This window comes from Cyprinodon variegatus, unplaced genomic scaffold (assembly GCF_000732505.1).
Source record: "Cyprinodon variegatus isolate N-32 unplaced genomic scaffold, C_variegatus-1.0 Scaffold542, whole genome shotgun sequence".
Taxonomy (NCBI): Eukaryota; Metazoa; Chordata; class Actinopteri; order Cyprinodontiformes; family Cyprinodontidae; genus Cyprinodon; species Cyprinodon variegatus.
The window spans coordinates 357,957-384,571 of NW_015150995.1; the positions used below are offsets into that span (position 1 = coordinate 357,957).

A 26,615-nucleotide genomic window follows, 5' to 3' on the forward strand; every position below is an offset into this window, starting at 1 on the left:
GTGGACTCTGTGGGTGTCTGCTGGTAGATGTTGCTCTGACATGAACCCTCGGCTCTGACGGCTATAGCTTGATCCTACGGCTCAGCATCGGTATCAGCGTCGTCCTGTCGCTCTGGGACGCGCTCATCCATTTGCAGGAAGTGATGGGTGTGTGTATATGTGTGTGTATGTGCCTGCAGGCTTCCCAGCGACGGCATATGGACCGGTGGCGGCGGCGGCGGTAGCAGCAGCGCGTGGCTCAGGTAGGGGGGCCCGTGGAAGAGGCGGCTACTTGGCGTACCCACAGAGCACAGGGCCAGGTAAACGCTCTGTCCATGTTCTGTGTGGCTGCTGCTCTCTTCAACTTCTCCTGCTCTGCTTCTCCCCATAGTCCTCTAAAACATTAACACCAATAGAAATGCCATAGAGTGTAGACTAATAAATAATCTGCCATGTACATTAAACAATGCAATTTGCTTAAAATAATAAGCTGCAGTTTAATTTGGGTTCGAAAAAGAAATCAGCCACAGAAGAGAAACTCTTGTACTAAATGATAATTAGCTTTATAAAAGAAATAGATGTTTCATTACAAACTGACTGGATTGATAAAGATATAAGCATAACTTAAAAAAAATATTAATGAAGAGTATTATCTAAAGTATTTATAACTCATTTTTAAATAGGCTTTGGATGTATAAATTTTAAGACAAACGTACAATCTTAATGACTTCCTTTACAAGATTAAAAGGTCGATTAGTTTTTATCATTTGGTATCATTTTATCATTTAATTTCCCATGCTCTCCAGGAAAACCGACTGAGTCATAATTAATCATCATATTGAACATTGTTTCCCTGTATTGTTGGATTGTCTCCATATAAAGTAGTTGTCAGTTGAGCTTTCTTCTTTTTTTTACTCTCCTCTTTATGATGCTTTTCTTTCATTTCTATCAGATGTATTCTTAGTCAGTGTGGCTAAAAGCAGAATCGCTTACATGTTCTTCAGCTTTTCAGGAATAATTTTCCCATTCTGTCACATTCCAACCACAAACACATTTCTTTTGTTTGACTTTAATGCAATAGACTAACAAAATAATCCTTAATGCCAAAGTAAGGGAAAATGGATGCATGGTTTGCAGCAATCTCTACAAATAGAAGTCAGAGCTGAAAAGTGTGGTGTGCATTTACATTCAGTCCCCTCTTTTCACTACATTACAGTTGCAACCCTATTGGGGTTATCACCAATATTTAATAGTTAAAGGTCCCTCACATATCAATTATGATCCTGCTTGATCATTATTTAACCCTTTAAAGCCCGATCCAAGAATAAAACAAAACAGAAAATAACTTTTTTTTGGTTTGAAGTCCCTATTTGGCCTTTTAACAAAATATTCAAAAAGAAAAAACAGAAATACATTTTTGATATTAATAATTTATTACTAATTGATAAGTCAAGATTATTTTTTGTGTAGTCTTCTGCCCTCTGTTATCAGGTTTATCTGATTGTGTACAATAGGATTTTGAGCAAAGTTTTTACCATTAAATTATGCAAAAGGTGTCCGACGCAAAACATTTCAGAAACTGTATGTATCAAATATGATACATTTGGCATTACAGGGTTAATCTTTGCTTAAGTTTCCTTGTTGGATTTAGGTCTGGACTTTGACTAGGCCATTTTAACACATAGCTGTGCGTTGATTTAACCCCTTATATAACTTCTATTCTCTTCCTGGTATGAAGTGAACCTCCGCCTTGGTTTTAAGGCTTTTACAGTATTTTAACAGCTTTCCTTATTGAACGAGCCTGTATTTAGCTGTACTTTCACGTAGACTCTTCTAAGCCACAACCACCCTTGCTGAAGAAAAACACCGTTTGTGCTGCAGAAAGCTAATATCTGATACGTTTATAAACGTAAGGACATTTTAAAATGTTTAGAAAAAGTGCATTTAACTTAAGAAAATCTAATGCTACATTATGTAAATTATAGAGAGAAGAACAGAAACACGTAGTTATTACATTGAAGTGAACATTTATTTCATATTCTTATGAAGCATTCGGATTATACTGAATAAACATTCATTTACATTTTCAGACTATAGATGGCAAAACATAAAAACTTGTTTTGTCCCTCTGGCTGCTCCCATATTCATGGGCCGCCACAATAAGTCATTATAACTCGGCAACATTTTTACGCTGGATGGCCTTTCTGACGCAACCAGGATTCAGACCACGGTCACCCACTTTACAGTATAACTTAAACCAATTCAGCATGATACATGACGACAACCATATAAGCATTATAATTGATTTTTGCAAAATGAACTACTTTCGTAGTAAAACAGCGTTGTTTACTCAACGTTGGTTCACATGGCAAGATAATCCTATGAGATGTACCTGGTGTGTTATAAAGTTAATCTAGTAGTACAATGTTATTTAAGATTATCAGGGTAAATGGGGGTTAAAAGGTGGTTAATATGTTAATCTAATATTTCACATCTAAATAAAGCACACAGACTGAAATGTGTTGTTTGGAATGGAACAAAATGGGTAAAAGTTGAAAGAAAATAAATAGTCAAGAAGCTGTAATTACTTTCAAGTTGCTGATCGTCATTCTTTACTTCTATCTTCTTGGTTTAGAAGTCAGCACAGCTGAACTTTGGGTCCATTTCTATTCACTCCAGTAAAGCATATTGGCTGTAGACATCCTGTCATGACATACAGACAGCTTTCCGCAATGACACTGGTACCAAAAACAGGATGCTGGGTTTTTTTCCATCTTAAACAGCATTGATCAGAGTGTCTGCTTCATTTAGACATCCAGCTTTTCCCTGCCTTACAACTGTAGATCATTCAATAGCTGTCAATAATGGCTTCCCCTGACTGAACACACAGCCTCCTGTCTTTAGAAAGCGGCGTCTTCACTAATCAGCCATACCATTAGGAGCTTGCTGGAGAAAGTGTGTTTTAATTGTTACTCGCATCCTGTCTGGTTTGTGCAGTGGCTCACAAAATAAAAAATTAAAACAAGTCAGCAGGCAAACTGCTGTTTAACATCATGCGACGTGAAATGAACTCACTTAAACAGGGAGAGCAGCAGCATATGAAAACTACTCGCATGTTCACACGTGTGCAAATTCACACTCGTGTCTCACTTCGAATTTAATTCAAATCAACAAAGGGAACGCTGGAGGCCAATCAGATGCTATTTCTTTTGCATGGGGCTGTTTGATTTACCATTTTCAAAACAAACAATTTGGCCCAACAATCACAACGAGCATTACTAAGAAGCAGGAATGTTGATTTGGGGTTAGCAGCAGCCAGGAACCAGCCGACTTGATGGCAGCCATTATGCACAGTTTAATTCTGACAGCTGCAAATGGAAGGAAGACAAGTAAATGATTATGAACAGAGGCTGAGAGGTGGCGTGTTAGAGGGGAAACAGTGACATCATGGGCCTTTTTTAGAGTGCTTAAACAGTCAAAGGGAATATAAAGAAGGTTTTACTTGTAGACATGTCCAGCCTTTGTTGGAAAATGGTAAAGCTACCTTAAAAAACTGAAAATAGGATATAAAGAAACTGCAGAATGCAAGATCTAAATGATCCGTTATATCTGTTCTTCATTGTTCAAATAAGAAATTAGATTTATCTTTATGTCCTTGATATATTAGCCTTTTGGATTAGGCTAACAGCCCATGTGGAGTTCTCAACGCTCCACAGACACAATTCAGGAGGACACAGATTGTTTAGGCTTGACCTTCCTTCTTGTGTGTCGTCTGGGGATTCTGCTGCATCTCCATCCCATCTTCTGGTTTCATTTGCAGCAGTCAGCCCAGTGGCAGCTCAGGAATGGCAATTCTCCCGCTTTCATTTTTTGCTAAATTTTCTAATTTTTGGTGCAGAAAAGGTTTTTTTCTTCATTGTTGGTAGAAAAATAGGGTCTATTTACAAGTAGAGATTCTTTGTGCTTTGACTCCACCTACAGTTCCCGGAGTGCACCACAGGTTATATATGTATGTGTTTGTTTTCATTCAATCTGTAGGATAGAAGCAGAGCCTATGGGGTGTCAGCGTTAAGTCACAGGAAGGAACGTCTCGCTCAAAAGGATTACTGGGCAGATGCAAAACCATGGCAATGAACCTTTTTGTGTAAAGTTTTGTGCACAGCGGTGCTTGCAGGCACATTGTCAGTGATATGTGCAGATTGTTGTCGAAATATGGGAGACATTTTTCATCACTGGGAGAGGGCACTTCCACTCCACCTTTAATGCTCAACAGAAAAAAATGACAGCTGCTGACTTCCCTCTTTGTGACAGGCTACCGCTGATGACAAGCTGTATTTTAGATGCCTCACTGTGTCCTGCTTTCCCAAACACTGCAACAGAGGTGTAAAACAAGACAGGTTGCTCCTGCCCCATTTTCTATCAGATCCTGTTATTCACTTCTGCCTCTTTTACTACCTAATGTGCTTCTTGCATCATCTGTTTTAACATCATATCTGGATGGAGATGGACAAACAAAGCTGTCCAAAGTGGTAGTAAAATGATAGGTAGTTTTAAATTTAAAAGTTCAAAGGTGTTGATAAGTATATCATACGTCTATATAAAATATAGCCAAGAGAATTCAAGTATCAAATATTATTCTCCTGTTTAGATTAAACTCAGCATGAATCCAGTTGTTCTGCAAAGGCCTCATGTTGCTCAATAAACATTAGTTAACAAATGAAAACTTATAGAATCAAATTTGATCCATCTGCAGTCCTTCTCAGGCTTTTTAGGAGATATAGTAGGGATGTGGAAGAAGGTTTTCAGGTCAGACGCAGCCAAAATGGGACCTTTATCTAAAATACACTGGGAAAAAGATCTAAAAGTTAGTAAGACTTGCTTAAAATAAATGTATTTAGGCTTAATTTGAGTAGGGAAATACGATGATCTGCCAATAGAATGAGTATTTTACCCTTAAAATAGAATAATTATATATTATGCACATTAAATAAGAGACTGCTGTTGTTGTTTTTTTCTTATTTTAAATGTGATTATTCTGTTGGCAAATTGTCTTGTTTTCCTGCTCAATTCAAGGAAAAATACAGGAAATGTAAGAAAAATTGACCTACCTAGATTTAATTTTTTTTCAGATTACTATGAAACTAACACTGCATATAGAGTAGCTCTGAGTCTGAACCAATGGTGAAAAGTTACGGTGGCTGTATCATGCTGTGGGGTTTCATTTATTTGCCATAGAACGAATCAGCCAGTGCGAAATAGCAAAATAGGGAAAACAATAATTTATTTGATTATTCTTTACAAAGGTTTCGCATTCACATCCTTATGGGTTGCAACCAAAGAGCTACAGTTCAGCAATTTCTGGACTTTTATAAAACCACAAACAGTCCAGCTAATCTTTTGAATTTCTTTACCCTCAATTGTTTCTAATTTGTGTGCATAACAAATTAGAATGATTTTAATAAATCTGTATCTTAGAATGACCCAGTCAAAGTCTAATCTAAAATCATTTTGAAAATAATTATCTGATGCTACCCCATTAGCTTGAATGTCTTTATTCTTTAGATATTTAGAGTGTCATATATTACTTTCCTTTAACTTGAAAATAACTATGGCACTCTCATAACGTTTTGATAAATTAAATTACATTATATTTCATTGTTTTATTGTGACTATCTTAAAAAGACAGGGGAAATGAAATTTAACTGAATTTGAGTTTGGTTCATGAGGTAATTTATATCAAGAGATTTGTACCATTACAATGACTCAAAATCAGATATATTAATAGGATATATATTTGTGTGTGTGTGTAAATCAGATGTATTGAGAAAGTAAGACCATAGCCTTGGTTTAAAGAAGCGTTTTGCTGCCCTGATCTCCACCATGTAGCATGTTGCACAACAAGGACAAGTCCTGAAGCAATTCTTGGTAGGCATGTCTCTGAGACTGTAGCTTTAGGCAGAAGGAGATCACACAGATCTGGCTACAGCAGAGAGTTTACCATCGCCTGGAGCTAAAGAGGAGCTAACCCCGTCCTCGCCTTTATAAGCTGCTGTTGCTGTGTTGAATCTGTTGGAGCTCCGGCGAGGTGCCACAGTAGGTCAGGTATAAGATGACTGGGATGAAATTATCCATGTTAAAGCCTGAAGAGGAAATGGCAAGCGTAGACTGTGCTAATGCAAGTAGCAATATCTTAGCTTCATATTTAATTCATGCAGTCCAGCCTCCTACTTACTGGTAGGACGGCAAATCTTTTTCATGAATAAGTCAGTATTAATTAATAGTGAACAGCTGCTACGTATTGACTGGAATTGTATGGTGAAAAATATTCTGATCCACTCAGCAACAGCATCCAGCTCATCAGAGAGTGAAGACACTCATTTACTTATGATAGATGCTGAAGGTTTTCTTTATAAAGTCAGTCTGTTTTTATATGTTGCCATCTTTTGTGCTAAATTAGATAAAGAATGAGATGCAGATGACTAAGGACATTTCAGAGAAGTTTTCTCAGATGTCTTCATAAACCCTGAGCTTACCTATGGTGTGCTCAGAACAAATCCTATCGCATCTTGCTGGTTTTCTTGTTTTGACTCGGCTGTAAGGGAATTGAAAGAGTCTGAATGTGAAAGAATCTTTACATCATTAGAAACCAATCCTTACCCTCAGATAGCTGCTGCACATCTTTGTCATTCCCTCTTCTCGCCTTAAACACATTTTCTCCCTCCACTGACGGAAAAGAAGAAAACTTATGTGACAGACATTTTTAAATTAAGATTAATATCAATTCCCTCCCAACAAGTTCTGTGATGTACGGCTGTGCCCAAGAGGAGAGGAGGAGTGGCTGTGTGCAGAGAACTTAATCAGTCTGCCTCTTAGTGAGCTCGGGTCCATTTGTCCCAGATGCTAATCTTTAGAGCTGAGCTCTGAGGCCAGAAGCACTCTCCTTGTATTTGGTGTGAAGAATCATGAGCAGACATGCCAAGCCTTTCCTGCCTGCTCACGTTTTTGTCTCCGGCCTAGGGAAAAATTTGACACATCGGGGAGGGCAAAATGTCCCTTTGCACCTCCACGGCAAAGTGGTGGCTCTCACAGCTGTGGGGAGCAGATGCTCGGAGGTTACAGGCACAGGCCTTCAGGGACAGCCACGCTTTGCCCTCCAGGGGCGACATACAAAAACACACTCTGCAAAGAAAACTTAGTGATGGCTTAGTGGAAGCCGCCCTCTCCACCTCTAATAATACATGCATGAAATAGAAGTAGATCCTCCTTAAAAACTGATTTATTTTGTGTCATATTTAATTTAAACAATCATGGCTGCAGCATCACTTCTTCAAAAAATGTTTTTCTTTTTTTGTGGGCAATCAGATGGTAACTTAATGTTGCACCTAAAATTTGAGTTAATTTAGGTATGATATGAATAAGCACCATTAGGAAAATTAGGGGGGAAAATGTATTTAGGTTGGAAAAGCACTTCTACTAAGAATCCATTATATGAATAGAATAAATTACAATAAAAAAATGGGAAATTCTGGTGTTTACAGCAGTAAGAAGATTTTAGAAAAAATGGTCACATAAATATGGTCCTTAGAGGATGTGCAGGTGGCGCAGTGGTTAGTGTGCATGACCCATGTATGGAGGCCTTAGTTCTCGACGCGGTCGACCCGGGTTCGAATCCGGCCCGTGGTCCTTTGTCGCTTCCCATCTCTCATACCCCCTTATCTGTCAGCCTACTGTCAGAAAAACAAGCCACTAGTGCTGTAATAACACAGAAAAATACAAAATATGGACCTTAAAAAAACTATAACAAAGTATAATAGTGAAGAGTTAAAAGATAAACAATAAAATATTGAATTGTAAAGTTTTTAAAAAATCTAAAAACCGTGATCCTAGAGAATAAATAACCAATATACACCAAAGGACATTTTTCTATTTGAAAATAGCAGCAACATCAGAGATGTGCAAAATAACAGCAGCATGTTATTTAACTGACTAAGATAGAAACTGTGCAAAATCAGCATGAATATAACAACTTATTGAGGTTGTTGGGAACAGAGGTGGTTATAAAGTCTTACAGCTGCTGGGAGGAAGGATCTGTGAAAACGCTCCCTGGAAGCTGAATAAAAAGAAACATTTAAATGAAAGAAGCATTTGTTGTAAAAATACAACAAACTGATCACATTCTAACTAGGATTAGTAGTGTGAAATATTTTAAATAAATGTTGGGCTTTTCTATTATACATTCCAACCACTCTTTTTCACAGTTGTTTGATAACATTACAAACAACTTGATTATTCTTGCTGGCAAGAACTGTAAGCAAGTTTAATGTATTGCAGATTTTTCCCTGATCAGCACAGATTCAGAAATTTACAAGGAGACTAAATTTACAGACCCAGTAATATTCAGGGCATAGCAAGAAGACGTGAAAAGATGAGTTTTGATTGTAACAAACACAATTACTTTTTTCAACAAATTTCATTTTTTGTAAACACTTTTCTGCAGAAACCCACAACTACTTCCCAAATTTAAAATGTATTTGTGACATCTATATAATGGAATCATTTTTAGGCATTTCTTCAATGCATTGAGGGTCACTAGCTGCATTTCCATTGCAAATGTGCGCAAATCTATGAGGATAATCATAGTTTTGTCAACTTTCTCATTTCGAAAATAAAAAGTTATGCAATTGCAGTATTTCATTTAAAAAACAAATACAAGTAAAATTGCACACATGGATTACAAGGTGCACCTGAATATTAGACCCACAAGCCAAAATTAGGGGAGAATCCTGTTTTGTTCATGCGTTAGCTGCACCTGACTAAGCTGCAGGTGTTTTAATGTACGATACATGTACTGTGCTGTTCAAATGAGTAGCAAATGTACTGTATAAAAATAACCAACAGCACACCAGAAAAAATAGATTGGGCCTACTTTTTTGGCTAAGGTGCAGCAGAGGCTTTAACAAGAAGTAAAGTCAGTCATTCATCACCTTTGTGTTCTTGCTACCTAATAAAACCCACAAAGTCCTCTTCTTCGGTGTCGACAACAAGCAGGCTCAGAGTGGCTCTGTCGTCCACTCTCCACTTCTCTCCTTCACTGTTGCTTGTAAAACCAAAAACCTCTTCATTGTCAGTATCAGAATCAAACACCCTCTGAAGGGCGGTGGCGGTGTCCTACTCTTCATCACACAGCAGTCCAGTCAGTTGGTGATCGGTGAATGATTTATCGGCGCACTGAACGCGCAGTGCTACTTTGAACGCACGATTCACTCTGATGTTGAGTGGATGCAGTTGCTTCAATTTGGCGCTAAACCGTATGGCATTACTTTGCCTGCCGCACGGACATGTGACAAACATACCACTCTTTTCCCTGGGTGCTGTGTCTGTTCACATGCCTTTCCACCAGGCGAATTTGTGGTGTACAACAGTGGAACAAACCAAAACAAATCCTCTTACGATATCACAAAAATAATTTAAAAAATCCATAGAAAAAGACGCTTTGGACGATAAGATGCAGAGTTTAAAGCTTGTCAAAACAGTAGCAGCTTACTGTCCGAAAAATAGGGTAAATACGTTTGTTTTCACAATAACTATGAAAACAACATGGATATATCTCATGTAAACACTTGAGATATATCCATATTTCAGCCACTGCTCTAGCTGGCATCATCATCCTCCAAATACTTCATTTTTTTAATTAATCTTTTTATAAGGCAGTAAGGTCCAGTTGCAGATCACATATGAAGCAAAACAGTGTTTGCATTGCGCTTCGGGAAATACAAGAATATAGATACGACTGAAGAACCATCTAATCAAAGCGTAAAATCTTTTTATAGACAAAGTCGATTTTTTTTTATTATTGCAATGTTTCTATTTAGCTAATTATTTTTGTAGTTACGATTTTCACAATTTGATAGTTAATGGAAAGAAATACTGAGTGCAGTAAATTTTATGATTTTATGGTAAAAATAGAAAGATTGAAATTAATTAGCAACTAATAGGCATAATTTAAATTATGCCTGTTAAATTAAGATCTTTTGGATATTTTCCCTAAATTTTAAAAGTATGTGGACAGCCCTTTTGAGTTAATCTTAAAACAAGTGTTGTGTCTTTTTAATCATGGATCACTTCACTGTGAACCAAGAGAAAAGCAATTATCTAAAACAACAACACAACACCAGTGTCTCCTATAACTACACTACTTATTTTTACAACAGAATAATTCATAAAGTACCAAGACATATTTTTAAAATTTTCACAAGACCCTGATCTAGATGCTGAATGAGGTTAAGGTTGGACCATTTGGAGGTGGTGCTCAAACTTCATTACTCAATTTACTTTGTGAAAATATACAAATGAATGATAGTAAAACCAGCCCTTAGCATCATGCTGCCACCACCCTGTTCAGCTTAATCCTTCAACCATATTTTTGATGACTATCATTGTGGCCCAAACACTCAATGTTTGCCTAATTATATTCATTTAGCTTTACCATGTGGACATATTTATATTACAGTCAGGGTCAAGGTGTCTAATTTGAAACAGGTACTTTTTCTTCTATATGATCCTATTATTACATGTTTACGACACTTTTTTCCCTATCTTAATATACAAAGTGGTTGGTTCTTTATTGTGTAAGCCACAGTTATTAAGAGCCATTGTTGGAGTCCAAAAAGTCCCTTATGATTGAAATTGCTCACAACTGTGAGTTTTAACATGATTGTATGATGAAACATACAACAGAGGAATAGAGAAAGTAGGGTGATATTAAGAAACTGGAACACTCTCAAAGTAAGTCCTGTCAAGCCATTTGGTCAAATATCCATCCAGAGTGACTTCTGAGGCTTGTTGATAAAAACCAAAATGATGTGCTTTCTTTGTCATTTCTTTTTACGTTTTACAAAATATCATTGCCAGTATATTTACCCTCAAGTTTTTTATTATTACCTAAATGGAGTTTTTTCTTGTCTTTATTTCATGTAACCAAACATTTCAGTCAAATCATTGCAGCAATACTGTGTAAATTTTGACCCAAATCTTAGCTTAAAGTACCGTAATTTTCGGACTATAAGCCGCACCTGATTATAAGTCGCAGAAGCTAAATTGCATGATTTGTACATAAAGAAGCCGCACCAGACTATAAGCCGCAGGTTTTTTATGTTTAATTACCATATGGTTCGTGCACAGAGAGGATTGTCGGGAAAGAGGCAACTGTTTGGGAAAGCTCCTATTTATTAACATTTCAACACAATTGAATTGAGACAATTCTTCCTGCTGGCGTCTCACCATTGACTCGTTGATTCCAAAGTTATGTGCAGTGGTTCTATTTCCTTCGTTTACTGCTAAATTGACTGCCTTTAACTTAAAAGCTGCATCATATGCATTTCAATGTTTGTTTTCCATAATGAAGGCGTCACACAAACTGTCTTGCGCTCGCAATGTCCGTCTCGCTCTGAGTCTGCTTCGGGAGGACGTCCGATTTTCATCGCACGTGGCTACTTGTGTGTTGAAGCAAATGTGACGTCAACATGGTGGATGGTAAAATCCACAGATTTAGGTACCGTATTACCCTAGTGGCTGTTAGCTGTAAAAGTCCATAGATAAGCCGCATTGTTACATAAGCCGCAAGGTCGAAAAATGGGGGAAAAGTTGTGGCTTATAGTCCGAAAATTACGGTATATTAAATGATTTTTCAGGACAATATAAATCTTTTAGCCTATATTGACGTTCAGAACAGTTTGGCCTTTGCAAAAACTATGTAACTTGAGACGGAGGGACCCAGCACTGAATGAGTTTTGTGAGCCAGGGAGGCGCTTTACAGCAGTCTGAGCAAACCTTAAACACCAGAGTTATCTAAGCTTGGCAGCCTAATGCAACTTACCTGATTCGACATTTTTTCTGCTTCTCTAATGTAGAATTCAATCTCTAGAGGTGAATTTGGCCTTGTTTTATGCAAGGAACTCCCTGACTTCTCAGTCCGCATCCTCCAAACTGATCAGCTATCAGGCTTAAAACATGAAGGGAGACTGTTAGTGTTTTAGTAAAACATTGACAGTTGCTTTCACTAGCGGTTAAACTGGAAGTTGCAGATCTATAGTGCCCCTAGTGGCTAAAATTGCATAGTGTTTTAAAAGCTGCAAACATTAAAACTCTTAATAAGTGTGATCAAATGTCTGGCTCAAACTGTTTGTGCTTTGAACAAAAAAAAAAAAACGAACTTATAATTACAACCGACATTTTAGAAATCATTCGGATGTCATTTCCTGCCATGAAGCCGCCTGGTAACAAACAGTACATGGCCTGGTATTAGTGCCTGTTTAATTTCCGCCTTCTGTTAGGTAGAAGATCATAACATGTCACCAGCTTCACTGTCAGATTTCACTCCCCGTGACTCACAGATTTCTTCACTTAAAGCCTGCTTGGGAAAAAAAGACGCTCAGCCAAAAGGCCAGCGCTGTCAACTCTGAACCTGCTCGCTATGGAATAATCTGTGCCGACCATCGATAACTGAGTGCCCTTTTTCAGCCCCAGCTTAAACAGATCCCTTACAGGTTAAAATCTGCATTCAAAATCATTTAAAGCGCTGTGGATGGGCTTTCCCCTGCAGGAAATATATGAGTTGATTCACTTCACTGTTGAATGTTTTATCTGTTGTTCATTGTTTACATTTCCCTTCCCTCCCTATTACTCTTCCCAATCATTTTCCACCAGTGGATCGAGGTAAATATGAATCGGCAGGTCTTTTTACTTCATCCTGTGCTAGAAATGAAAGGGCAAGAAAAGGGAAAAGCAGGCATTCAATATAAAATAAAGAAAACGGAGGCCTGAGTATGGGTGAGTTAATCCAAGAAGAAATCATCTGTTAAAATTCATTAGCTAAGCCTCTCTGAACACAAAATGAAAAGACATTAAATATGTATTATTTATGAAATGTCTGTGCTCTCTGAAAAGGGTGTCTAGTGCTGTTAATTACTCAGCCATTCATACAGAAAAGATTATTTCAAATGGAAAGTGAAAGCAAGGCCAGACAGCAAAAGAGCTGTTAGTTTCTTTCACGCTATTTTTAAATGACATTGGTGAAAATGGAAGAGCTAATTATGGTAGCTCTAAAATTCAAAGCTAATTTAAGAAGCCGCGTGTCAGCTTTATTGACATCTTCTGTAGAGCGATGTGGTTTAAGGCCCACAGAGGAATCTCGCTGCCTCCGCGAGGGAGACGACAAAGTGGCTGCTTGAACGATCGCCGCTTGATGGCATGAAAATAACTGTGGGTGATAGATTGTCATGTTCCCCAGGTTCCAGAATTTGTTGCCTGTGCAAAAAAACTCTAATGTTTAGGTACAGAGTGACTCTAAAAAGTATTAACACCCCTTAAACATTTTTATATTTTGTCATAATGACCAGTTGAACCCTGCACAATTGTTTTCTAAACTTTAGTTGCCTCAAAATACCCCTAATTAAAGTCCAGTGCAACTGATTGCCTTCAAAGATCTGTGGCACACTTTTTTTATTCAATCTGTTTTAGAGGACAATAACTAATAAAGAATTAGACTTATCGCCAAAACAAATAAGGATGTAATTAATAATAGATATAGCCAAGATGCTGATGGTGATTCTGGGGGACCAGAGATCCACGATTCTGGGGAAAATGTCGACAGAACAGTTTTAGTAACGCACAACAGAAATCTTTTCATTATAGAAGACCGCCAAAAGGAAGGAAGTGTAGTCAGAGGAGGATAGAGTAACTCTTTTTGTCTACATGTAAAACATAATGTGGAGCAAAACTAGCAAAGAACATGAAACATGTTGTCACTTATCATCAGGCTGGGGGGGTTCTGGTTTTCAACAGAAACTGGAAAAGTTAAAGAAAGATGGATGTAGTTAAATGTGGAGTAATATTTGAAATTAACCTTTTACTAGTCTAAAAAAATTTAGACTAGGCTGGAAGTTTTCTTTTGATGGGAGGATATGATATTAATCATAAAGCCAGAGTTACGGTGAAATGTTTTAGAGTAGGGGTGTAACCAATGTGGTTCAAAGTACCCCCTGCTTTCTGTACTATTTTCATATGTATGCAATTAATAGATATCCCTTTTACTGCACATGTATGCCTTATTTGGAGTTTGTTTATTATATAAAAAGGAAATTGATTGAAATTGCTATTTGTATGATAAAAAAAAATTACTCTGTATTTTTACAAGGCTTAGTTGAATGAATGTTGCTGTTTATTACTAGATTTGATTTGCCTTCAGTAATGATAAAATTATGATTATTTATCAGTATTTAAGACCAGAAATCCAAATCAATCCTTTAGTTTTCCACCCTGTAAAAGAAGCACAGTGATACAATGTGCACATTATATATATCTTTCCTCCATAAAACCCCAAGAGCCTCTGTATTATCATAAGTGATATATTTTATTTTCTAAGTGGGAAGAACAAGAAAAGAAGTACTTTCAAGGTTTGTGATTCCTCCTTAAAGGCAGTCACCTGGCAAAGTGGGAACAAGAGCAGGGCATTTATCCACTTACAGAGTGCCACCTCGATGATGTCAGTAACAGATGACTGCAGGACACTCCCCCCTCCATTGCTTCACAGCCAGCCTTGGTCACTGAGGGCAGGGAGGAGGAATGGGGTGGGTGCAAGGGAGATAATTATCAGTATAAATGAAGCCCCACAAACGATTCGCACTGCTAGGCCCCCTGATCCAGTCTCCAAGGCAACCTCAGCACGCTCATTTGTTTTGTAGATGAGTAATTACATCCAATTAGTGACCAGAGGAAAAAAAGGAGTCCAAGAAAGGCCCATTGTTCCGGATAGATTGTGTGAATATTAATAGTGGGACGGTCTGAGGCACACAGAGATATGATCGGTGATACTAATGCAGCTGTGGGCACACTTTGCCTGGTCTTGCGCTGCATAACGGATCAGATAACCACTGATGAAAATATATGGCTCTGAAAAGTGTGTGCCTGTCTGTTTTTGTCAAAGTTCTACTCTTTCCCAGCTCCCCCTGAATGCAGCAAAGAGCCAGCTTCTTACCTGGGCCTCCCACACGTTCAAACAATACACACAGCACGCCTGCTGCCAGTTCCTCACATTTTATTATTAGCTCAAATGTCATCTAAAGTCAAAAAACATTTCCCGACGTGACATATGGAAGAAAAAACATTCATTGTGCCACGTTGTGTATCAACATGTATTGGTTTCTTTAGTTTATGTCGCCACCTACAAACACCCAACTGATATATGGTATTTGTCAGAGGAAATGGTGAAATGTGTCAGCTCGCTGTTCAGTGTGTTTCAGAGCTGTTTTCTACATTAAAGCATCGTTTGTGTAGACTGGAATTTAAAAAGTATCTTGGATCCAATTTGATCTTCTATTGAAAATTCTTTTAGTTTTCGATCATGATGTTTTTTTTTTAAACAGTCAAGGTTTCCTTTGTTGCTCTTTAATTCTTTCAGCTAAACCAGTTTTCCTTAATCAAAGGGAAATGAAATGATGCCTTACATTTGTGAGGCTCTTTTGATTTTGAAGAATTTGTGACATAAAATATAAAGGCAGAGTCACCATATTTTTGTTAGTGAATTTATGAGATATTTATGTCTTTTACAAATCAAGTACGTTCATTGTCATTTAGTTGCACACAAACTAGGTAACAGCAAAAACAAAACTTAGTTAATGGACATGTACAACACAAACACTTTAAAAACCAGAACAGAAATAAAAGACACATATAAAAAAGTAAAAGCATATTAAACATCAACTTACCAAGAGAGAAGAGTTTTGATTTATGGAAAATTTCTGACAACAATCAGAGACCAGTTTTGGCACCATCTGGGAAACGGACCCCTTTACAGATCATAATGACCTTAGCTCCCCTCACTATTCTTTCAAGGACCAGTTGCAGATAGAGCACCACAATGACGTACTTCTTCTTCTGTGGGCTGTGTAATCACAGAATGACCCGAAGAAATCAGTTATCTTTCTTTTGTACACATTAAGCAAAAAGTTGTTTATATAGTTCATTATTCGATATATGTAAGAAAAAATGACCAAATTGTCTGATGACTTAACTGCTTTTAAACACTTTTTTCTGGCCTCACTCCAGTTTAATGGTTAAACTCTCATGTAATTTTCGAGTTATTGAGAATTAACTTAACAATTTTCTTTCAGCTAAATGATGTCAGTCCTTCACAGTCTTGAAATAGTTCAGAAATAGTTGTTGATAATTGGGCTGTGTTTGTTCTGGCTTATTTTGTCCCACTTAAGTTTAATAATAGACATTGAAAAGACGGTGAAAATATTCACCGTCTTTTCAATTCGATTTGAAAATTGCATCTTTTTCACCTTTCTACCAAGAGTAGACGTCATTTGAACATAAAACGTCGTCGTCTTAATGTCTTTTCAGCCAGTTTTGCTGGGTGGGTTACATATTCTCAACTTAGAAGTTCCTTGGTTGCTGATTTAAACTTCATATATTTTAATCTTTGAGATGAAGAACAAACTTGTCCTTTGAAAGAAGTTGCTCCTTATGGATGTTTTTATTGTTTTCTTTATGTAGGTTAGTGTTCTTGAACAGAACTGGCACTAAGCCCAGTGCCTGAGATGAGAACTAACCCCACACATGGATTATAACAGGTTGCTTCGCTGTCGGCGGGGCACAGGACATATGGTCTCACTTTTTCCCCCAGACAAATGATTCTTCACATGCCCTTAACAATTGGATAAAAAATACATCATAGAAAATAATTTTCTCCTGTCTCCTGCTGCACGTTATTAAACCTTCTATGGATTTTTTTAATTTTTTTTGTCTTTAAAACTTTTCTGTAAAACAGATTATTTTTCACCTTTTTTTTTGTTACAGGACTTCTGTCCTGTAAGTCCTCTCCTCCGTTCACCTGAACCACCGGCCATTGATGTTGGGTAATCTTCCAAGTGGACATAGATCAGGCATTTGGACTGTCATAGATGCCCTACAGGCATTTTGGCTGCTATTGAACCAATTAGTTCTCAGAGATCTTGAAATTGGTTCTGTCAGGTGGAATATTCATATCAGCTGTTTTTTGGGCAACTCAGATGCAGAGCAATAAAAGGTTTTTCACCCGCTGCCATAGAAAAGCAGTGATTTTAGGCACAACTGTTCTTCTGTCTTTTAACAATGGGTCTGCTAATGACTCTTCGCTTTTATGATGATATCCCCATATTGAAATTAAATCAGCTGAGTTTGTGCTAGTTGAGAATACTAGACAGAATATTGGTGTCTGTTTTAAGGTTAAAAATTATAGATTTACTTGCAATCAATCATAATACACAATTTCAGGAATATAATATGATTTTTTACCAAAAAAAGCTGGGTAGGGAGGGTACAAGGTTTGTGTACCTGCCGAGTTTTTGTCTTCGGTTGTTGTACTTGGTGGTTTGACAGCATTTTATGTTGTGTTGAGCATGGAGACGAGAACATGTGTTGTTCACCTGTCCTTGTATTTAAATAGAAGTCTCTCAAATGGCTTGTGGATTTTTAAAAGTACAAAAGAGTAAATTATTTGGCTTTGATAGATGTGTGATTGAACTAAATCATTATTTAATTTCCTGAAAAGAGGTGAAAACATGTCACTTTTAAAGCAAATTACAGGGTAATAAAGTTTGAGAAAAGTAAATTTGAAAAATGATTACTAGTATCTTCATTCATAGTAATGTAGGCTAACAACATCTTAGCTGATGACAGTAGATACACTAACATAAATTCATAACCAGTGCTTCTAGATATTCAGGATAACATCATACTTTATTATAAGCCTACGCTCTTCACTTCCTTTAAACCTACTAAGCTGTCTGAAACGGGAGTAATGTAAAGTTGATGAGTCTATTATTGTGTGCACTCTAGAGTGTCCTCTTCAAAATAGCAGTTTGAAAAACATCACTAGAAAAAAAAAGAAAATACAGAAATACTTATAAAATGTGAACAATCCCAGGACATCCTAACTTAATGTCTTACTTTTAAGGGCTTAATGTTTCCCCAAGACTACCAACATTTTTTTTATGATGCTTATTCCAAAAATATAAATATAAAGACATCAAAATAAAATAAGAGGACTTTTGTACCAAATTCTGCTTTAAAATGTCGTAATTTTTGATGTAATGGCTTGAAATGACTAAAACCTTCCTGAAAAAGCTCTACATTGACTTGAGCATGGAGCCTCTGTAAAACATCAAGGTATCATCAGTATATAAATCGGTTTTGGTTGCAGTAAGTCCCCTGCCCAACTCAATCAAACTGAAGTTAACACACATCACCTGGATTTAGAGTATTACTCCAGGCATTGCTTAAGCCTATAAAAACTCAATTATTGGCTCTTGGACGTACCCATCTTTTGCGATGTTAAAAAGTGGGAGAAAAAAAAAACTGCAGACATCATTAAATCACCACAGCTTTTAAGCCACCATAGAAAACCGAATTCTGAAGAAGATTTACAGCACAATCTGTCATTACTGTTAAAAGCCTTTAAAACAAAATAAGCATGTCTATATAAAGAAAATAAAAGATTTAAAATATTCAAAGCAGATGTGGGTTGAACTTTAGTGCACATAAGACAGAATGATATTAGTGGCTATCTGCTAATAAATGCCTGCTATAAATGAAGTGCCCGACTTATGAATCCCCAATAAACGTGTTTTTTGCCATCGCAGAATGTTTCTTCCCCATTCTAATTATTCCATTGATCCGGCTTTACTCATTAGCGAGGCCAATCAGTTTTCAGTGACATTTGTCTAAGTGAAGTAAATGGAATGATTGCTTCTTGAGCTTTGTTCAATGTGTCAGGCATTATGTGACGTACGTGGGAAGCCTGCCCTATTTGGAGCCTATAATTTGATGAGTGGGCAGACAGCCCACAAGTGGTGAGATCAGAGTGCTAAAAAGCATTGGCGGGGAGAAGCACGGCTGGTGCTTACATTCCATTTGGCAGAAGTGGACTGTCTCACTCTGAATGGGGAGAGGTGAAGTGGTTTTGAATGGCTATTCGCTCCAGGACCTAAATAAAAAACACACAGAGGCACATACACAAACAGCAGGGGAAACCCAGCATAGACCAGCCTGTGTCACCAATCTCCGTCCCTCCTGAGTAGATTAACTCTGTCATCAAAGAGGTGTGAGAAGGATCAGTTTTTTTTTAATTGCCCTCTTCATATGAGCAGCTTGTCTCAGATTAAAAGAACAAGCAATAAATGTCAACGAGATTTATGGCAGAAATGCATTTTATAAACTGTTGATAATCCACCATCTGTTTGAAAGAAAGAATTGCTCAGAGAGGCTAATTTGAGGCGTGCTTAGGGTACTTAAAACACTTCATTAAAGCTTATCGTCAATAAACTTGAATATCTCTGGGTCTCATTCACATAAAAACCTTATCAGTTTTTTGTTTCCCGTCTAAAAGGATGCTGCAGATTGATTATTGATTAGAGCTTTGAGTTTTCCTTCCTTCAGGTACGTCACTGAGAATTGACTGTTTGAAATGAGGAATGCATCGACCTGTTTCTTTAATGATTTGCCAATTTTATCTCTCTCCACTATCAGTTTTGATAGATCCGTCCGAAAATATCACTAGTGGATTTGTTATAAACAGACACATTAGTGTATGATATTTAATTGCATTCAACTTTTTTTTCAGCTTTAGGTCAAGTTAGATTTTTTTTTTCTTACATAATCATAGAGATTACACTCTTTACCTTTAGAAATATGCAGACATTTAGATTATTATGCCTTTAGATATTCTCAGAAATGCATATAAAATATCACTCTAGATATTCTAGTTATTATTGACATTTGGAGTAAATTTAAGTTCAATTCTGAATGTGTTTTTAAAAAAATCGTTTTAATACCAGGTTTTAGAAAAATTTTTTGAGAATTAATCATCTTTTTTTTGAATACCAATATTTGACACCATTAACAAAATATCTCCATTCTTTTTTTATTTCCTTTAGCTCCGTATACAGAAGTATTCAGCCTCTTTTTCCTTTTTATCCTTTTAGTAGAAATGTGATTTTTTTTTTTTTTATCCTTGATACCCAGAGCATTTTTTCTTAACACCTCTGTTGTAACAACCATGTGTGACCCTAGCTCTCAATGCAAACATTATGGGGCTTTCATAGCAATAGCAGCATCAGATCTACTGTGTAAGATGTATTCATTTGTACAGCTGTGGTGCCGAGGTGGTACAGCTTTCTGGACAGTGTCTGTAGTCAGGTCAGATTTAATGTTTTCAGTAGGATGTTTATGTGTAGGCAGTTAGTCAAATGCTCTTGGGTCGCTTTGCTTCCTTCTTGCCACAAGCAAAACTTACAGTATAAGCAAAAGGGAACACGTAGGTCGTATGTTATTATGGGCTACATTTACTTGCGCTAGGAAATGAAGTATTTACCCTTTTAAACACCACTTTGAAAGACATAATGGTATTCATTCCACAGAGCAATTAAATGCATCACGTTTCTCTGTCATTAATGTGTTGAATTGAACCTATTTAGGTATCAGGCATAGTTTTATGGAAACACTATAGATGCATCCTTTTATGAAATGATGGAAATGTCAAAATAAAATAATTCATTATGAAGCAGCATCAAAAGATGACTGTGATAACGTTTAAGCTTGGCTGAAATGGGCTTTATAGAAGGACTGTGGTCCCGCAAATTAGGATGTTTTAACTCCTACACGGTTTATTTAGAACCCCCTGGTCACATTCACGTTTGGATCAAAACATTCATATCAAGACTGGAGGTGGTTTTTTAGCACTGTACACCTGATCCAAGCATAGCCAGGTTTACGTTGGATTGTGGGGGGCGATTGAGTTAACATACCTATAAAAACTGGCAGCTTAACTTTACCATAAAGCATAAATCCAACGCTCAATCTTCTCAGTATCATTCGCTATACGTATAGAAACAAATAGAATAATCAAATTCTAGAAGCATCTACTTCCTGTATTTTTATTTAGTGCTCTGACACCGTATACATCTGACCAGCAGACTGTGTAAAAATAAACCAAACCACTTAAAAAAGTCAAAGTTAACAAACAGAACTGAACAAACTTCAAATGTGAGATCGGCCTTAGCATCTTGAAGACAGCTAAGTTCATTTTTGGAGCAGCAAACACAGAAACACTGTGGGCAGAGCTGAGCTGAGGTGTGAGCAAGGCAGCCTGCAAACCTGACTGAGTCACAGCGGTTCATGCAAGGGGAATGGGACACAATTCCTGCAAACTACTGTGAGAAGCAACCAAAATATGTTGTGCAGGTCTTGAAGCTTGAGGGGCAATCTACCAAATACTAACAAAGTACATAAAACTTCAAAATGCTAAGAAACTTCCTCTCTTGTTAATCTGGCAGAGATAATTCTGGCAATCCTAAATAAACTAAAAAAGCAAAGGTTTAGTGTGATTTTATGCCATAAGCAAAACAGGTTGTCTGTCTTCCTTTAACAGTATATGTAAATATCTGTTTTTAGTTGAATTTTTCTTCTTTTTTTTCAAGTTATATCAAATCAGAAAAACTCAGGAGTTCTTATAACGGCATCCAATCAGCTGGATAATTTATGCAGCCAGAATTATGGAGCTCGATTTCACACCACAGCTGCATATCTCAAATAAGAGCCATATGCTGGGTGGGATGGGTGGGGGGCAAAAAAGGGAAGAGGGGTTTGGCCACATGGCAGGAGTTGCTGGGGAGGGTGGGCGGGGAGGGCCAATTAAAACTGATGTAATCAAAAGATGGTAGAAGACTCCAGAACATTATGCTTAGCAATTTGGGCACTGACTTTGAGAATGAAAAAAGTTGATTTCCACAATGATGGAGTCCCCTCCCCCCTCCCCACCCCTATACTGTATCTCCCAGGCCTCCCCGATTATGGGTTTTACTCTGCGCCCAGTGACCAGAGGGGGGGGCCCTGCTCCTTTGCTGACTATGGCTCCCTGGGGCCCCAGGCGGCTCAGATGCTGCACAGTGAGCATGCCACCTCCGCCTGCAACTCCCCCCTACAGCACCTACACAGCCCGGATCAGTTTAAGAACCCAGGTTTGTATCTGAGCATCTATCTCATCCACATTTTGGACTTTTCCTTTGATTCATGACATTATTCCATGCAGATGATCAGAACCTTTCTTTTAAATATATATTTGTTTGACTTTTGTTTACAAATAAAATTAAATAAACCCCCTTTGAGAAAAAAAAAAAGCAAAGCTACATCTTGTTGACAATTAAGCATTGCATGCTTTTCCTCCTTTTTCAAACTCAATGTAGATTTTGTTGTTTCTTTCCTGAGATTTTTTTGTTTCTCCCAGCCCCTGCTTGCACAAAAGGGGCCGACCCATACAGAATGTAATCCTTCATTTGCATGTGAACAAAGTAATTAATGATGATGTCAGAGAGTACAGCGGCCTCTCTAATACTGCCCAGGTGTATATGAATTGAGTGCCATTTTTCTCTGAAACCCTTAAGACTTCTAAGTGTGGGAGAGATTGCTCGCATTATTAGGCAGAGATTCTTGTAAAACACTGAACACTTAGCAGAAAACATTTTTTGCATAATAAATACAGCCACTCTAGGTGCTCACTTTGATCTTTGCTGCGTTGTCGTTTTCTCTTTTTTATGACTGTTTGTAAAAGCAAGAAATGAGATACAAAAGGAAAAACAGTGCACATAGATTGCAAAGAATGTAATCAAAATATTTGAAATGCCTTTTTTTGTCTTTTAGAGGTAGTCTTTATAATTAGTAAAGCTAAGAAAATTAAAACTAATTTCAGCGTTACCTAAAATATTTGTTGATTAAAATCCAGTTTGGTATGATAAGTTACCTGAAATTCAGAAGCATTTCTACCTGGTCTGAGAAATCCATGGATGTCCGCTAAATCCTCTCAGAGACCAGTCTGGTTTTCTTTCCTTGGTATACATTGATGCCTGACTGTTACAGAGAGGGACAATCCAGAGGCACGCCCAATCATCTGATTCTATCAAAAGATGATTTACTGTTTATAAGGAAATGCTTTTTTTCAATCCTCACTTGAGCTTTTTGTTAGATTCAGAGACAATCATACGCCATCATGGATGGAGACTAGATGGCTGTGATGTTCAGCTGTATAAAGTTAAGCAGGAATTTTCCAACGCGTGGCATCAGCTAAATATCAAGATAATAGTTTTTTTTTCTTTTTTTTGTAGTGAGTTTAGCAATGCTTCAGTCAGAGTTATTTAGTTGATTGAGTCATCTAATTCTCTAACCCTGTTGACCTAATTGATGTAGCTTTTGGCAGATCTGAAATCTCTTTAAAATTGTATTCTACAGAACTTCTTCTTATTAACAGGATATTAACATGCAAAACTGATTTAAGAATTACTAGAAGTCACATTTTAAGCAGTCCGAGGTGAGTCACACGGTTGGCAAGGTTAGAATTGCTAACTGAACTGCACTATTTTAGTGTTTTCCTTAAAAATGTAAAGTCTAACTTTAAATCCATTTTTCTTTTCTTAAAGCAGTCAATATTTAGAAAACAATCATGTTTCATTGGAAATTTAAAAAAAACAACATATTTGCATATTTATGTGATCCGTGTAGCCTTTCTGTTATCTACTTTATTCTTACTCTTTTATTTAAAAGTAGAAGCTCCCTGATTTAGTAGATATATGCCTCCATAGAAAATGCAGCTTCCTTAAAAATGGCCTCTTTTAATTTTGTTATTCCTTAGTTTGTCGCTGACAAAAATGATCCAGATGAAGGAAAGCCATATTTGCATTGAAAAAATGCTGCGTTCACTTTGTGGAAAACACAGTTTGTTTAAATTTCCAACTAACTACTGAGGAGGTAAAGTCATTTCTTGAGGAAATCTCTTCTTTAGTTTATTTTATACACAAGAGGGCTTCATTGGTCATGATTTGTTATTCTTTTAAAATAGTTGTTGAACTTATAGACTTTTTTGTTTTTTTATTTGCAATTTTTTGGCAATGTTTTTTGTGGGGGTTTAGGGGTAGCGATGTTCTGCAGGCAGTTTTTGTATTAAAAAACAATAAATATAAAATACTTGCAATCTAACATTCCCTGACACGGCTTTTTTCCTCCTTTAATAACAACAAGTTGGAACGATTGTAGAAAAGCTAATAACTTGACTCCATTGTTTGAAAACAATAGGGAGGTAAAAATCTGACCTCTAATAAATGCAAAAAATTTCCATAAAAAAAAAAAAACTTCTTAAAAAGACCTCTTTCTGCCAACAACTAGTAAAAACACAGTAAACGTTTTGTTTAACAAAATATGTTATCTTTGGGTATGGCTTACAGTATTTATCTTGGAAAAGTAATTTCATTACTGATTACTCCTTTAAAAAATATGTCAATTATTGACTGACTCACCTAAATTAAATGTAACTGGGTTAGATTCAAAGTTACTTTTTTAGTTAGTTTAAGTAAATGTATCAATTGCATCACTAAATATAGCTATTATTTTCAGTTGAAAGCACAGAACACTATTAACATAAGATAATGGACAGCAGTAGTTATTTTTGTCAAAAGGTAACTGCTGCTTTCCAACTAAACGATAATGGCAAGAAAGTGTTTTAAAAATGTATGATTGGATGGAACTCATTGTTTGTTTCTGTATATAATTGGACCTGTTATCTTCATGTGTCTTGGGGTGACAATAGTGGAGGTTTGATAACAGTGGACCAACAGTTTGGCCCATATTTCACTCAATATAGTTTTGCAGATTCACAACTAGTGCATCTTCTGCGGTTATTTAGAAAGGAAAATCAGTCATCGTATGGATATGAGGAGGGATGCCGCACTCCAATAAAAATCGCCAGTTACAGATAATGAGGATTGCCATTTCAACTGAAAAACCCCTTAATTATATCATAAGCTAGCCCACTGTGGGCTGTGCAGGCAAGATAAGAGCCGTAGCCGCTCGCTGTTTAAAGTCTTTATAGTCAAACAGCAGTGTCAACACTTGGAGATGTGTGTTTAGTGAGACGGCTTCATTTTCCTAGAGTGCTATAAATGGATATCTAAGGCGTTCCTTTAAATAGAGTTAACTTCTCTAATACAGCTTTGATAGATGGAGCAGCAACACATTAAACAGGTGACAAGTCTGGTTTACTGTGTTTGTCTGCACCAACAACAATGGGTGCACTGCTCTCACACTATGTGGTTTTTAATGCGCTATACAAAGGCCTCCTCTCAGGCATGGCAGGGTTCGCCAGCCTGTAAATACACAAGATCGAGCAGTTCCTGTGCTCGCAAGATTTTTCTTTTTAATGCTGCTGTATGGTTTTCCTTTTTTTTTTCCCCTCTCAGTTTGCTTGTGAATAAGGGTGAGACGGAGGGTTATGTGAAGCTGACAGCAAAGGAGATTGCTGTTAAGAGATCATCCCATTTTTCTTTCTCCGTGCCTGTTTTTCCCTCACATTGCCTGTGTTATTGGCCTTTAGTGGGCATATGAATTTTCAAAAGGAATTTTATTAGTCTGAGTTGCTCTTACTCACAGGGCAAAGGTGGTAAGTTCTGTACAGTATTTCTGTTTTATCTCTCTCTAAGTTTGGACCTCCAAACGGACTCAGGTCATCCTTTTTATAATGCTTCTTCCTTCCTTCTTCTCCTGTCTGACAAACCTGCTTATTTTATTTTTTACCGAAAGTTACTTAAACAGCATTCAGGTGTTTTTTTTTGTTTTTTTTTTTCTAATATTAAAGAAGAATAAACTATATTTATATGTTTGGGTTTGAGAATCAACAGAAATGTCAAATCTTGAATATTTAAAAAGAAGAAATCTTTATTTTAGAAGTACTCCCTCACATTATGCATGAGAGCACTGCAACCTACAGGATTATTAGCATGATTGAAGTATGTAGCCTGTTTATTTTGTGCATGATAAACAAAGTGAATGTTTCTTGTGTGCTAAAGACACACAGCATGTAGATTCAAAGAGAATCATACTGGATTCACCCTTAATTTGATGCATATGGTCTAAATTCTATATCACATATCTTTGTAAAATTAAAAGTTTTTATGTCATGGCATCCAATATATGCTGTAAACAGGTCCTTCAAGACCAACATATGAATCCAGTTATGTGTTCTTTCAAACCAAATGTTTCCTCTGTGGTCAGAGTGAGGTAGTGCTGATGACTGATGAGCATTTCTAAACTGATCTGCTCTTCCATGTGTTTGTATGCAGGCACCAACCCATCCAGGCCCGGAGGTTTCCCAGGTGCTAACAGTCCAGGGCCTGTAGCTGACCTGTATGGACCTAGCAACCAGGATTCAGCTGTGGGGAACTACATCAGTGCTGCTAGTCCTCAGCCTGGCTCCGGGTTTGGCCCCAGCATTACTGTGAGTATTTAAACTATGACTTTCAGACTAAAACAATGATCCAGATCTATCTCAGAATAGAAATTTTAACGTTAAGCACAAAGAGAAGGCACATCATTTGTAGTTTTTCATGTTTTCTTTCTACATAAGCTCGCATCTCCAGTTTTAAGTGCTTAAGATTTCCCCTGGCCTTTGACATGGGATTCTTTGTCGATAGAAGCTGTAAGAAAGTCAGATAAGGTCCACATTTATCACTTAATGCAAAGTACAAAGACGGTATATAACTGGAAAATAGAGGTAT

General features: G+C 37.1%; 1 protein-coding gene across 8 annotated transcripts in view; it reads left to right on the forward strand.

Moving 5' to 3' along the window:
- msi2 (musashi RNA binding protein 2) overlaps positions 1–26,615 on the forward strand; it is a 357,407-nt gene that overhangs the window by 319,517 nt on the left and 11,275 nt on the right. For 3 of the 8 annotated variants that reach the window (XM_015391454.1, XM_015391455.1, XM_015391456.1), the window contains 3 exons: positions 180–299; positions 21,858–22,037; positions 26,181–26,335. In XM_015391454.1, coding sequence (XP_015246940.1) covers positions 180–299; positions 21,858–22,037; positions 26,181–26,335 — 455 coding nt within the window. The remainder of the gene's footprint in view (positions 1–179; positions 300–21,857; positions 22,038–26,180; positions 26,336–26,615) is intronic. The other 5 variants (XM_015391457.1, XM_015391459.1, XM_015391461.1 and 2 more) reach the window with 5 other exon arrangements.